Raw genomic sequence first — 13798 nt, forward strand, 5'->3', positions numbered from 1 at the left:
GACTAGCCCACAAGGCTCCTCTGTCCATGGGGTTCTCCTGTCAAAAATGCTGGAGTAGGTTGCCATTTCCTTCTTCATTGAAAAACCCTGCTAAATGTCCATAAATGGGATATGTATTTAAGATGTTGCTGGGTCTAAGTGAAGACATATTACTGCATACAAAGAAAATGGTTGTTAACAATCATCTATTGACTGCATTATTTTCTTTTTTTGTAGAATCTTTGTTACAGATGTAATATTGTGGTTTTGAAATATTTTAGGACTTTTTTTTGTTAACATATGTAATTGTTGTCACAAATATTATGATATAAGATAGGATAGTTGTATTTGGGAGGGGGAGCTTTTATCTTTGAAAATTGATTTCAGCTGCCCTGCAGGGATTGAGACATCTCCATTTTCCTAAAAAACTGGAAAATTCTGTTCCAGCTATACTGTTTGGACAGCACAGGTTCAAGTTTATGTTGGACAGGTTGAATGTTAGCTAATTAGAAAGATCAAAGTTGTAGACGACAAAAGATAGAAAGGATCTCCACCAGGAAAATACTCTATTGACACCTAAAATTTTAAAGCCCTCAATTTTCCCATGTTTAGCACTGATATGGAGTGTTTAATTTGATCACGATTTTTGACTTAGCCAATGTATGGACTTTGAAACCAGAATCAGAATGAGCCAGGAAGATTGATAGGGTTCAGAAATAGGAAGTAGGCACTGAGAACTTTTAATACTTTGGTACTTTTTTTCCCAAAAAAATTGTCCTGAAAATGTTCATGAAAGATTTCAAAGAGAGAAATAATAAATTCAGTTAACAAGTAATTGAAATAAATAGTTCAAAAAGTAATTTCAGAGAGAGAAGTCAGGTCATTCCTAGGGTCATGTTCCTGTTTGGTAGATATCAAAGACCTAGCTGAACATCTTGAGATTAGATTATTTCCTGGTGCTTCAGTGAAATTCCTTCCACAACTACATACCTGTTTTTAAATTTTCAATTCTATTAGTGAAAACACAATGGATTATGTCACTTCTTCCTAAATTGTTAGTTTAGTTACAAGAATCAGTTCACCTCTTGTATTTGTTGGCACTTTAATGAGAAAATACCTATATGAGAATGATCAATTCATGGTCTTGGCACTCAGCAACCTGAGTCCCTAAACTTGTTAACTGAGATTCTTGATTGAAGTCTTTACATAGCTCTTCTCTTGAGAAACCTAAAGCATGAGAAATTAATGCATGCTATGGGAAATGCAAAATGCATTGATCATTTTAATAGACCTGGAATACATTTTCTCCATTCCTATTCTTTTGGTCCAAAATGTTAAACTAGAATGTAAAATTTACATACCTATTTTTGGGTGGGGGGCCCCACGTTTACAAGCTCATGTGAAAGTTCACTACTTTAAAGTAGTTTTGATGGAAATATTTGGCTTGTGTTATATAAATATGTTTGGCCTATTTAAAGCTAGCTGTTGTCATTGTTTTTAAAACTATTTTGTTGCTATTACTGTTTTGTTACTCTTTTCTTTTGTTTCCCTCACTTCTTCCAAAACTCAGATTTGGTTAGTTTCTGCTCACATGTTAGCATTTTTCAGGGCTTGACAGATAGTGAATAATACTCAGTGAAACCTTAGACAGTTCATTTAATTGCCTTGGCATCAGTTTCATTAACTGTAAATGAATATGTTGATGATCCCTTAGGACAGCAATTCTGAAATTGGGGACGAGGTGACAAGAGAAAGGTGACTTTCAAATTACATCCCCTCTCATTGCATATAACAAAAGATGTTACTGATAGGCATGTGTTATGCTTGGTTTCAAAGTAGAGAAAAGAAAGGTTACAATTCATTTTTAGTCCTTTATTGCTCCTAGAATTTATGATTCTGTGTTCATAATCTTTCCATATTGTTCCACCTCAACAAAAGCAAATGACTCATTTTTAGAAAACTTAGTCTGCTTTGAATCCTGTCAGTTGCTGAAGAAAGGGACAAAAACACTTTAAGATGTTGAAATTGAGATGTCAGTAATTATGACTTCTGTTTATTGATTCAGTTTTTCTTCATTTTTATCCACAAAGTAATTTTACCTTCACAGTAAGTGAAAGAGAAGTTGTTTCTAACTACCTCAGAGAAATACAAAGGGGAGTTTTACTTTTATCCTTTATTTTTTAACTTTCATTTTTAACCTTCTTTCTGACAGCATACTCTTTTTAACACAGTGACTCATATCCCTGTCCCCCACTGTGTATGCCTGTGTCTCTGTGTGTGTGTATTTGTCTTTCTATGCATCCTGTCAATACTTATACTAATAAACCATTTTTACTAATAAAAACAGTTCAGACTTTGGAAAGTAAACTTTGTGGCTTGCTTTTTTTTTTTTAAATCCCACTTATTTTATTCTAATAAAAAAATATATTTTTTAAGCCATCTATTTTATCCTTTCCTGAATGCTATTAACTTGACTATAATTGCCTGCTTTCCTTTCTGGCTGATCTATTGCCAGCCTTTATCTGGATGTGGTTAAAGAATATAAATGCTCCATAAAGCACCAGAATCTCAGCCAGAATATTTTCAGATTTGCAGCTAAAATGAAATAGAACAAGGGGTTTAGCTGTTAAGTAGCTCAGATTTGTTGTCAGAGTGTGTGAGGGACTCTAAATTCATTATGCTAGTCGTTCCTGCAGTGTAGCATTTGAAAAATCGCTTCCACTGTTTATGGATTGTGGTCCTCGGGCACCAGATAGTGGATGTTGGAATGTATTGCAGAAAAGCTGATTAAAGTACTAGGATCTCTAACTGTAAGAGTAGGAAGTCATTTGTAACACCTGAGTCTGACGCCTTTGGTTGTACTTATATGTTTCCTTTTGAAAGCTTTGGTTTATTATCGGTTTAACTATGAGGGAATAACTCTTCCCCCCACTGCCAAGAAAAGTGCCTTTTGGAGAAAACATCAGTTAGCTATACTAGATGAGAATTTTAGGTAAAAGGTTTGATTTGAACTTTGAAGATCCCAAATTCTGTGTGATTTTCTTTCTTAGGTTATTGGAGTCATGCTTCACTGTGACTTTAATTTTAATAGTAGCTGCTTTCAGTTCTCAATTTCAGATTACTGTATCTCAGGAAATGTATAACTTACTCCAAAATATAAGCTATGCTAGAATTTATTGTTTTCACCTCCCATTACCCCCACTCTGGGCCACTTTGCTCTCCAACAAAAAGTTCACTGGCGTGGAATATGGAACGACTTTAATCACAGAACTTTTACAAATCTTTAAATATACCTTGCAGTCCCCTTGTTGAACTATTTCAGTGTTTTCTCATTGTTTTCAAAATAAAGTTCAAACTTCTTAGAGTGCTATTCATGTGATCTTTCTGTTTCTTCTCTGCCTAGTTTTTACTCAGTCCCCTGTAAAATGTCCTTTTTTTCAGGTTTAAAGTGGCCATTTCCTGTCTCATTTCTTTTCCTTTGGTTGCTTCCTTCTCCCCCACGCTTCATCAGAGTATCACCTGGTCTTACTTTAAAAACCCTGCACAAGTTTTCCCTCTTCCAGGAAACATTCCTTGGACTAAATTAGCCTGCTTCTTATTTATCCCATTTAGATTGGCCTTTAAACTCTTTATAGCGCTCTGTAAGACTCATTTCCTACTCTCGTCATTGGTTTACTTGTTTGTCTTGTTTAATAGACTATTATTTCTTGAGTTCAGAAATGATAATGTCTTTTTCAGTTTTGAACCTGGCCTATAGGCCTTTCAAATAAATGTTTTTTGACTAAATGAGTGACTTTTATAGGTAATTCCATAATTTAACTTACTTTGCTCTTGATTCTTAAGGCATTTTGAGGGTATGGGTCGAACCATTTTCTCAAAAGGATCTTAAATTGACTCACTTCCATATTGCCACCTAAAATATTTAATAAGGGTAGATTTTTGTCTTTGGAAAGAAAAGAACCTTATTTGCTAGGGGATTATAATATAGATTTCAAACTGTCAATCAGTTGAAGAATCTGGGATATGATATATGGAAATTGGAAAGGCAAATTCTTATCATGAAGCAAGCATTCTAGCTTATTCACATATATTGTTGAACCCATGACTTCATTGGTATATAAAATTCTCTTAGGAGAGAATAGGTATTTAACAACTTTTTGCTGGTTTGAAAATTACTGCTCACAGTTTCTAGATTTTAATAAAATCTTAACCCAAGAATCAAGAGAAATGTTTAAACTAAAAAAATATTTGCTAATGAAGGGTTATAGAATTTAAACATGTGCTTAATGGTCCTGAGATGTCCTTAAAATATTTGCATCAGTATTCCACATTCTGTAGCAGAGCAAACAAAATGCAAAAAAAATCATGTTTATAAGTGATAAGATTTTTAAAAGTAATTTAAGCTTATTTCTTAATAGAATTATAACATCTTAATCTAAAATTTTATTTCTTATACATATATATGTATACACACTTAATATTTGCCTTCATATAACTATTTGCTTAGACATTTTATGTAATTATTTCTTTAATGATATAGCAAACTGAGTCAGCATATTATAGCTGAATCATGGTCCTAGCTGTTCTTTTTATTCATTCAGTGAGCAAACTCTGTATTATTAAAATTCCTTGTCCTTCAATTGTGCTGGCAAAGACTTGCTTTTTAGTTCTTGAATGCCCTAAGACATTTGTGTTGAAAATTGTAAAGTATATACCTATTTTCAGTCTTTGGTATGTTAAGCAATAGAATGGAAAAATATTATCTACATCTTAATAGATGAATGTCTGCTCATTCTCAGAGACCCTAGTCTCCTTTTAAAAAAATATTTTTAAGATTTATTGTTTTTAAAATTTGGTATTGAATTTGCATAAAGTGTAGATTGCAGCATGCTAGAATATTACTGTCATTTAAGAACATATTCATGGGTTTTTAGAGCACTGCCTCCAAGGGGTTCATAGCATTTGGTACGTAGTTCACGTATTTCTAGTCTACAGACTTACCCTATCGAGGCAAAGGCTTCATGATCCTGATTTTTTTTTTCTACTGCTATAAAGCTCAGCAATGGTAATTAATGGTTGTGTGGATTTTTTTCTTTTTTTGGAAACAAACTTTCCATATCATTAAAATAAAATTGAGGATTTTTGAAGACTAGTAATTTGTACCTTTAAACAGCCACATTATTTTGCTTTTGTCTCAGAATGTATTATGCTTCACAAGTATACTGTGACAGTCTGAATAGAAAAGGGGGGAGGGGACATTGTCTTCAACTGGCATGCTGTTATCAGAGGGAATGTGTTTCTGGACACAAGATTTAGCATTCATTGGTCGTCTGAAGAAAGCTATTTCATCTGAGGATTGGACAAGAAGCTGCGTCAATTTGCTGCCCGTCTCCAAGGCACTGGTGATGCTGCCTGCACAAGCTGGCTAACGTCACGGCTCCATCACCCAGCGGGGTGTGGACTCTCTTTTTCTGTTCTTCTCTATTTAATTCTCTATTTGCTGCCTACTGCATTTCTTCATCTGTCTTCTGCCAAATGCTAACAGCATGATATTTTGCAATCATCTAGGTGAATATAAGAAAGACGAACTCCTAGAAGCTGCTAGGTAAGTGATTCCATTCATTTTAAGTGAGTATCAGGCATTTAAGGGAGAAAAAGGGGAGGGCAGGTAGAGGACTATAAAAATTAAAGCATGTTATTGTCTTGCTTGGATTTTATGAGATAATGTGGATAAGACCTTATACTAAATCTTTGTATACTTTATTTTGCACAGTTAGTGTATTAAATGAGACTGTCTTTCAATATGGTGATGATTGTAAGGTTAATTCTATTTGGAACATTTCTTAAGGTACCTGCAAACCCGAGTTGCCCAGCTTTTCGGTTCATATTCTCGGAGTATTTAACTATATCTGTATTTTTCTCTAGAAATTTTTCTAGCCAAGCTTGAATGAGGGGCATAAAGTAAATGTTAAAATTCTCATCCATTTTCTTTTGTTCTTGTTCATTTATAATTTAATTGCTTAGCTTTTTACAACATTTTGTATGTTTATTTAACTCCAGTGTTTTAGATCACTTATCAGACTAAAGTTTGTTTGTAATTAGGAACATGACTTTATGCAGATAAATAAAGCAAATAATAATGTAGAAAGCTCCCTTATCTAAGATATACCACTATATGATGATTAACAGGAATTAATTAGGAATACATTGATTGAATTGAATTAAGTATATAGCAAAAGACATTCATTCAGAACCATAAAAAAGAAATTAAAGAAGTCATATGATTTTCCATTCTGTTGTGAAAAATATCCATAAATATTCATAAGAAGCACTATAATTTTATAGGAATTGACTTACTACCTTTTTGTAGGAGTGGTAATGAAGAAAAACTAATGGCTTTACTGACTCCTCTAAATGTGAATTGCCATGCAAGTGATGGGCGAAAGGTAAGTCATTTAAGATGTAATATTCCCCTTCAATGATTCTTTTTGCTTTGCAGTAAAAATTTTTGAAGTTGGCATATATGTGTGTATGTGTATGCATATATATACACATACATATATATATGGCTGCATTTCACTGGCATCTTTTCACTGTAAATGAAATGCTGTCGTATCTGTTATTGGCAGTTGTGACATATTCATAGAGCTGGTGAAGCAAGGATTTTAAGCCCTTTCTCTTAAATGTCAGACACTGAAAGTTATTTGTTAAATGGAACTGCAGCTTTTGCAGTGATTACGATTATAACAACATATATTATTCCCTGTATGTGATTGTGAAAATTAAAAATTTTTGTTTATGTCCTAATTACCCATCTTTGTTAGGATATATGTATTTTTTGTTTCTTTCTGGCAGAGGAAAATTTGTTTGCTGATAACCAATACTTTTTCAAGCTGAGAAAATGCTAATGATTTTTCAGGTCTGTTGTAACAGCCCTGCTTTTTTTTTCCCCCCATTGGCTAAGTTTTCATCATTATATATTGAAAGAAAGTAGATTAGAGCAGTGAGAAATATCTATATTAATACACACTTATCATGAGGTAATATATGAAATGGGCAGTTGGTATCTTCATTCTCTGCTTAGTATTCTTGCTGAATTTAGACTGAAAATGTAACCCTTTATATCCTTTGGTATTTAACTGCAAAGTTTTGCAGTGGTTTACCTAAAAGTACTTTGTACTATAAAGTCTTTTTTTAAATGATGATTAATTTTTTAATGTTAAATGATAGCTTTTATATTTTTAAAACCTAAAACAATTTTAAAGTAAATGTAGACACTGAAGAAAATTATCTTGTACCTAATATTTAAATAATTAACTGCTTTGGAATTATTTATATCAAAAATATGCTATAGATGGTATCAGAAGGATGATACCCCCTTAGAAATAATGAGCTGTTTTGCATTTTAAAAAATCATTTTTCTCTGAATGATAATTTTATAGATTAAAATTATACAGCTTTCCTGACGCCTCCACACTGTTATCCCTATCCTAATGTAATTCATATAATAGTGGCATTGAGTTGAATCCTTCTGAATATATGTTGTTGTTGAAGATGGCTTGAATATTATTTCGCGTGGCCAAACATTTATCCATCTAACACGTCTCCATTTTTCTCTGAATAAATAAAGAGAGACTTTTGCTTTCTTGGAAAGTTAAACTATGTATAAATTAAGCTATAAATTAGCAAAGATTTATTCAGTACTATGAATGACTTTGGGGAGATGTTTTCAAATGATAATTTCTCATTTTCCCTTCAGTTTTGAAGTTGCTTTGGAAATTTTAACTTTCTTGAGTTACTTTGAGTTGCAGATTTTGCTTGTATCCTCCTAGTAGACAGGTGACTTTTATCACTATGCACAAAAAGGCTGTCTTATCTGTGAGTGCAGCTATATCTTTAGACAGAGTTCTCTGAGAACCCAGCCTGCTTCAGTTTCTCACAGCCATTTTAATATTACAAAATTCATGTGAGATTACTGTAACAGGAGTCAGTTTCTATCCCAGCCTTATTTCTCCCTTCCTCACCCTTATACCTTGACAACCCCATTTCTGGCTCAGTAAATCATGATAAGTAAGGAGCATGAACTCTGATAACTAACAAATTACCTCTTCTCTCTGCCTCAACCCTACACAAATAGGTAGAACTTCTTTATTTTTCCTTTTCCCCAAGGAAGGATACCCTTTCCTTATTCCTGTAGCTGAAACTAATATATTCCTCATTCAAATTCCTATGGTTCTTTTTCTGTATTACTCTGTGGCATTTACCACAGAGTTCTTGAATTGTAGTTATTCATACATATCGTTTTCTTCTACTCATCTGTTAGCTCTCTTTTGTACAGGAGTATGCCTGGCACTTTGCATGTAAGAAGCTTAGGCTACAAATATGTTCCCCGATGAACATAATTTTATCCTGCGAGTGAAAAAAAATCATCTGTACTCTTTGCCATGTAGGAATTTAACTCAGAAGTATATGAATGGGAAATTGTGTATTTTCTGTTGTTATATATTATTACTAGTATTATTTTATTAATTTATTTTTGAGTAATTATAATGCAGAGGAGAATTATATATCTTAATAGGTAGAACATTTTAAATGTCTCAGATATTATTATTATACTGAAGGTCTCATAACATATAAATAATGCAATAATTTTCCAAAATGTGCCCCTATACTTCTTTAGATTATCAATTTTCTCACATTAGCTAGAAAAAGAAAATTAGACTTAAGCATTTATTAGGTTTTGGTGCTATGCATAAAACATAAAAAATCATTCAATATTGTTCATCAATATGCAAAATGCAAATAAAATTTCATGATTAAAATTGAATAATGTGCATATTTAGATACTACCCTTATTTATGGCACAGAGCAATTCTTATTAGATGTACCACTTTCACTGAAGCCATAGAATGGTAGATAATCTAGGTGCTGAGGGAGGCTGGGAAAAGATCCTTTAGTTATGAAAATCTCTTTGTTTTCTTGCTGTTGATGTCAAGAGAATGTGTAAGCAAATCTAGCTGCTAAGTTACAAGTCTACCTGATATATTCAGTATTTTTCCAGGCCATTTAATTCATTTGTTTATCTAGAATTAAGGAAGTCAGATTGTATATTAACAAGAGGACACAGATGCTTTACGTGTATAGTAAGGTATATGAAGTTTCATTTCTTGATTTGCATTTTAGAGCACAATGCAGAATCGAATTCATTTTTAATAGGTTTTTAAATGACTGTCTTAATGCTTAACTGAATCTTTGGTTGGCTCTGGTTTTACTATGATTCCTGGTTTGTAAATTTTAAAAGCCCATGGAAATGTCAATTTTGAAATGTTTTTAGAAAAGAAATGATCCTTATATACAACTAGTAGGTGGAGAAATTGCCAAGTTATATGTAGGGGTTTTAGACTTTAGTATTCCTTTTTCAAGTAGTATGTGGGCTTATACAATGACAGTGTAAATTTTAAAGTCTCCTAATTCTATACTGTGACTTGATGATTATCTAATTAGGTAATAATCTGAGTGGTTAAAATTTTTATTTCCGACAGACATTTGGTTTTCTAACCTGTAGAGTCTGAAAATAGTGAATAAGATTTTAAGTAGTTTGTATTGTTATATTTTGTTTTATTTACATGTGAATCAAAGCAGAGCTTGGCTTCTCTAAAAATTTCCAGTTGTTGTTGTTGTTTTCCCTAAGAAGCAAAGGCAAAAATGTTTTTAGTAATATTTTGTTTTAAAATGCTACTTTCATTTAATTATACGTGTATTCTAATGCTGGCCATTTTAGAAACATAGGGCATTGATATAGTTAGACATAGCATTCCAGTTTCCTATTTTGAATTGTAGTGACCAGGTCCTTAAAACAGATTGCTTCCCTTCTATAATTCTTGTATTTTTGAACTTATATTTCTTGTCCTTTAATCTCCTTTACAGCATTTTCTGTCAAGATCAGATGTTTTATTAGCAATTATCCAAATATTCTAGTCTTGTTTGATATGTAAATTTAAGATGCTGGTCATCTCATTTTTCAATATTAATTTTTATAAGGATTTTACAATGCATGAAAACTAATATTTGAATACATCTCAAATTATTCCAACACTCAACCCTTTCGAGAATTCTTTTAGGTCTCTCTGTGTCCCTTTCCTGATTGCCTATATCCCCTTCCAAAATAAATGTCCTAAATTTATCCCCTCCTTATAACTAGGAATAAGTTGAAGTTTGACATCACTATATGTATTCCGAAATATGTATCTTTGCATGCAGTTTCTATGCCTACCATTGCTGTAATTGTACATCACTAAATATTGAAAGTAAGTAAAGTTTGGTTGGAATTTTTATTTTCAGTGTAATTTCTGGTGGTTTCTCTCTACTCCTTTTGTTCATTCAGTCAGCACTCAATACATACCGTGTATAGGTCACTATGCTAATGTCATGGGAGCTAATTGTGTATTTAATAGTATTGGTTCAGCTGGAGTTCAAAATTGATAGAATGATTAAGATACTATCCTAGACATTGAAACCGGTGCCTAAAGATGTGATTCCTTTTGCTATGATGCAGTTATACGATGTAGATTTGAGGTGAGGTTTGGGTTTTTTTTCCTAGCTCTTTTATTTTGACAGCATTAGTATTTAGACATGTATGCTCTTCTGTAAGAAACCACAAATTTAGATTTAGAAAGACAACTGGAGAAGCATGTTTTAAATTCAGAAAGATTACTGAAGGGTTTCTTTAAATGTCCAATTTCTACTGTGTAAATGTTTGCTTCCATAAAATAGTTAATAATGAATAAGACTCTGGAAATGGAGAAAAGTAAAGTGTTTAAAAACTATTTTTTAATGGAGATCAATCAGAAAAAAAGTAGAGTTTAGTACCATCCCTCGAAGATACCATAAAAAACTGTGTGATAGAGTTGAAAGAGCAAATAGGCTTTGAGGCCAAACAGATGGATTCTGTTCTCTGCTTGTCTGCTTTCTAAGCATGTGGCTATGGCACTGCAGTTTTCAGTGTATTCTTTACCAAATAGGGATATTGATTCCCGTTCCACAAGACATTTGAGAGGATTAAATGAAATTATGTGATTAATATAACCCACAATAGAACCTCAGTAAATTAGATCCCCACTCCTTTGATACATTTTTTAAAGCTTTTGAACATATTTAGAATAGACATATACATAGTTTTGGAGCTTGCCAGGTGACACAGTGGTAAAGAATTCACCTGCCATTGCAGGAGACGCAGGGGATGCAGGTTCAATCCCTGGGTTAGGAAGATCCCTTGGAGAAGGAAATGGCAACCCACTCCAGTAGTCTTTCCTGAGAAATCCCATGGACCGAGGAGCCTGGCGGGCTATCATCCCTGAGGTCACAAAGAGTCGGAGATGACTGAGTGTCTGAGCATGCACATACATACCTCTGAGTACTTTAACAGTCCCTAGTTCTCCACTTAAACTGTATATTATCCAAGCTCAGTCCCAGGTGGCATTTGGGTAAAGTGTAAGTTACCAGGTAATCTGTAACACATTCAGTTGAATTAATTGTCTTGAAACTTGGTCTCTGTTCCCTGCCCTCCCCACATCACATGTAATCAATAAATTTATTTTTGCAGATTATAAATTGAGAAATGTGTTCATAAGACACATATGCCCATTTTAAGACTATCTTTATTAAAAATTAATATCTGGCTGAAAAATAATGCCATGATGTTCATTTGAATTCCATTTTAAGCACATCCAGTGAGGTACAAAGGATAAATAGGATTAGTGCAATGTTTTTTGTATTCATACTTAAATTTAGGATTATATGAATTTGTCATATTCTCATACAGTATTCTTGGTGAACAGCTTTCTCCTTCAGTGTAAGTCTTCTCTAAATATCATGTTGGAATGGATATTAACAATCCTCACATTGTTACTTTGAAGATCCCTCAGTGAACCAGGCCTCTCTTTATTTATGATCTTGACTGGTCCTTTCCCACACAACCTGTGAACAACGACTAGGACTGCTTTGATGAATAAAGTTGAAGTGATGCTATGCCAGGTTTGGGACTAGCCCATGGAATGGGCCTGGTAGCTGCAGTTTCTTGCTCTTGGAATACTCTTTCTTGGAACCCAGATGCCACACCGTGAGGAAGCACAAGCAGCCGTGTGGAGAAGTTCACGTGGAAAACGAAGAACTGAGGCCTCTAGCCAAAAACCCCCACCAAGCTTGGTTAACCATCTGAATGGCTCTTTTTTTTTTCTTTTTCTTTATGTTTCTTTTTTTTAAAAAATTATTTATTTTAATTGGAGGCTAATTACTTTACAGTATTGTAGTTGTTTTTGCCATACATTCACATGAATCTGCCACGGGTGTACATGTGTTCCCCATCCCGAACCCCCCTCCCACCTCCCTCCCTATCCCATCCCTCAGGGTCATCCCAGTGCACCAGCCCTGAGCACCCTGTCTCACGCATTGAACCTGGACTGGCAATCTGTTGCACATATGATAATATACATGTTTCAATGCTATTCTCTCAAATCATCCCACCCTCTGAATGACTTTTAACTCTCCACATGTCCTAGACTTTGAGCTTCAGTTGAGTGTCCAGTCTAGCCTCCAGGTGACACTAACCATCCTAACACCTAGTTCATACCACACAGAGCAGAAGAACCAGCCAAGTAACCTACCATTTTGGGAGTAGTGTGTTATGTACTAGTAGCTAACTGAAATACCCTATGTGAAAATATAGCTCAGTGCCTATTATATAACTCAGTGCATATTATCTATTGGGCAAGAAAGTTTGTGTCTTTTCTCAGGTGGATTACTGAAAATGGTTCTTTCTTAGCTACTTGGAAGAACAAGTGAACATTTTTAAATAAATCACCAAACATTTATTTCTTTTGATATGGTTACTCATTTTATATCTTAGAATTTAAGATACTTTCCCCTCAGAATGCAAAAAAGAAAAACACAAAATTTATGCACATCTTTTTGGTCATGACATTGCAGGAAAAAGCAGAACTTTGAAGCCGAAAGACCAAGTTTTAAGTTAAAATTATTACTAACTGTGTGATCATGGCAAGTTTTATTATATCTCTTGAATTCTCGATCTTTTAGCTTAAGAAATGATGGGTTTGGGCCTCATGAACTCAGATTTACCTTTCAGCTCTAACATCTTAAGATTTTTATGTGTTTTGTTGTTTTTCATCAGAGTTAATAATACAGAATTGGATTATATAAGAGTCAGTAGTGTTACATGAGATAAAACACACCTGATATCTAGAATAAAGTTTACATACAGTATTTTTCACCTTTAAGAAAGTCTTAGTGTTACCTGAAGACACATGTGTAGATCCCTGTGGCTTTTAGTGGCCTTTATCATCCTCCTCTGTTCTTGCCAAATCTTGGTTTAGAAAAGGCCAGAGCATTTTTTAATTTCCAGCTTTTCTGGCTCATAGTTTAGATGTTGCTTGGGATTATAGGAAGGTCAAAGTGCTGTTAAGTCTGCATGAGGGAACTCTTCAAATACTTAAATTATGTATCTAATCAAATCACTTCTTTTAAGTACATCTTACTGAGTAGTGCGTGTCATACTGTAAGGCAGAAATCACTGAGAGCAAAGTGTTTTTGCCTGCCGATGTTGGGATATACTGTATAAAATCTTTATGCTTGTGTATATTCATTTTATAACAATAAAGGCTTAAATGCCTTCTTTATTTTTCATTAGGGAATCACTTCTACTAAAACAGTCTCTATTTTGTCTAGCATGACATCTCTACTGGTGAGGGTAATTAGTACCCATGCCAACCATGTTTTGTTTCTCTCTTTGAGAAAAAAATTTTTG

General features: G+C 33.7%; 1 protein-coding gene across 1 annotated transcript in view; it reads left to right on the forward strand.

Annotated features, from left to right (window-relative positions):
* TNKS (tankyrase) overlaps positions 1-13798 on the forward strand; it is a 148666-nt gene that overhangs the window by 71235 nt on the left and 63633 nt on the right. Inside the window, exons 4-5 of the mRNA XM_052661493.1 lie at positions 5548-5584; positions 6350-6425. Of these exons, the coding sequence (XP_052517453.1) occupies positions 5548-5584; positions 6350-6425 (113 nt within the window). The remainder of the gene's footprint in view (positions 1-5547; positions 5585-6349; positions 6426-13798) is intronic.

Source organism: Budorcas taxicolor, chromosome 24 (assembly GCF_023091745.1).
Source record: "Budorcas taxicolor isolate Tak-1 chromosome 24, Takin1.1, whole genome shotgun sequence".
NCBI lineage: Eukaryota > Metazoa > Chordata > Mammalia > Artiodactyla > Bovidae > Budorcas > Budorcas taxicolor.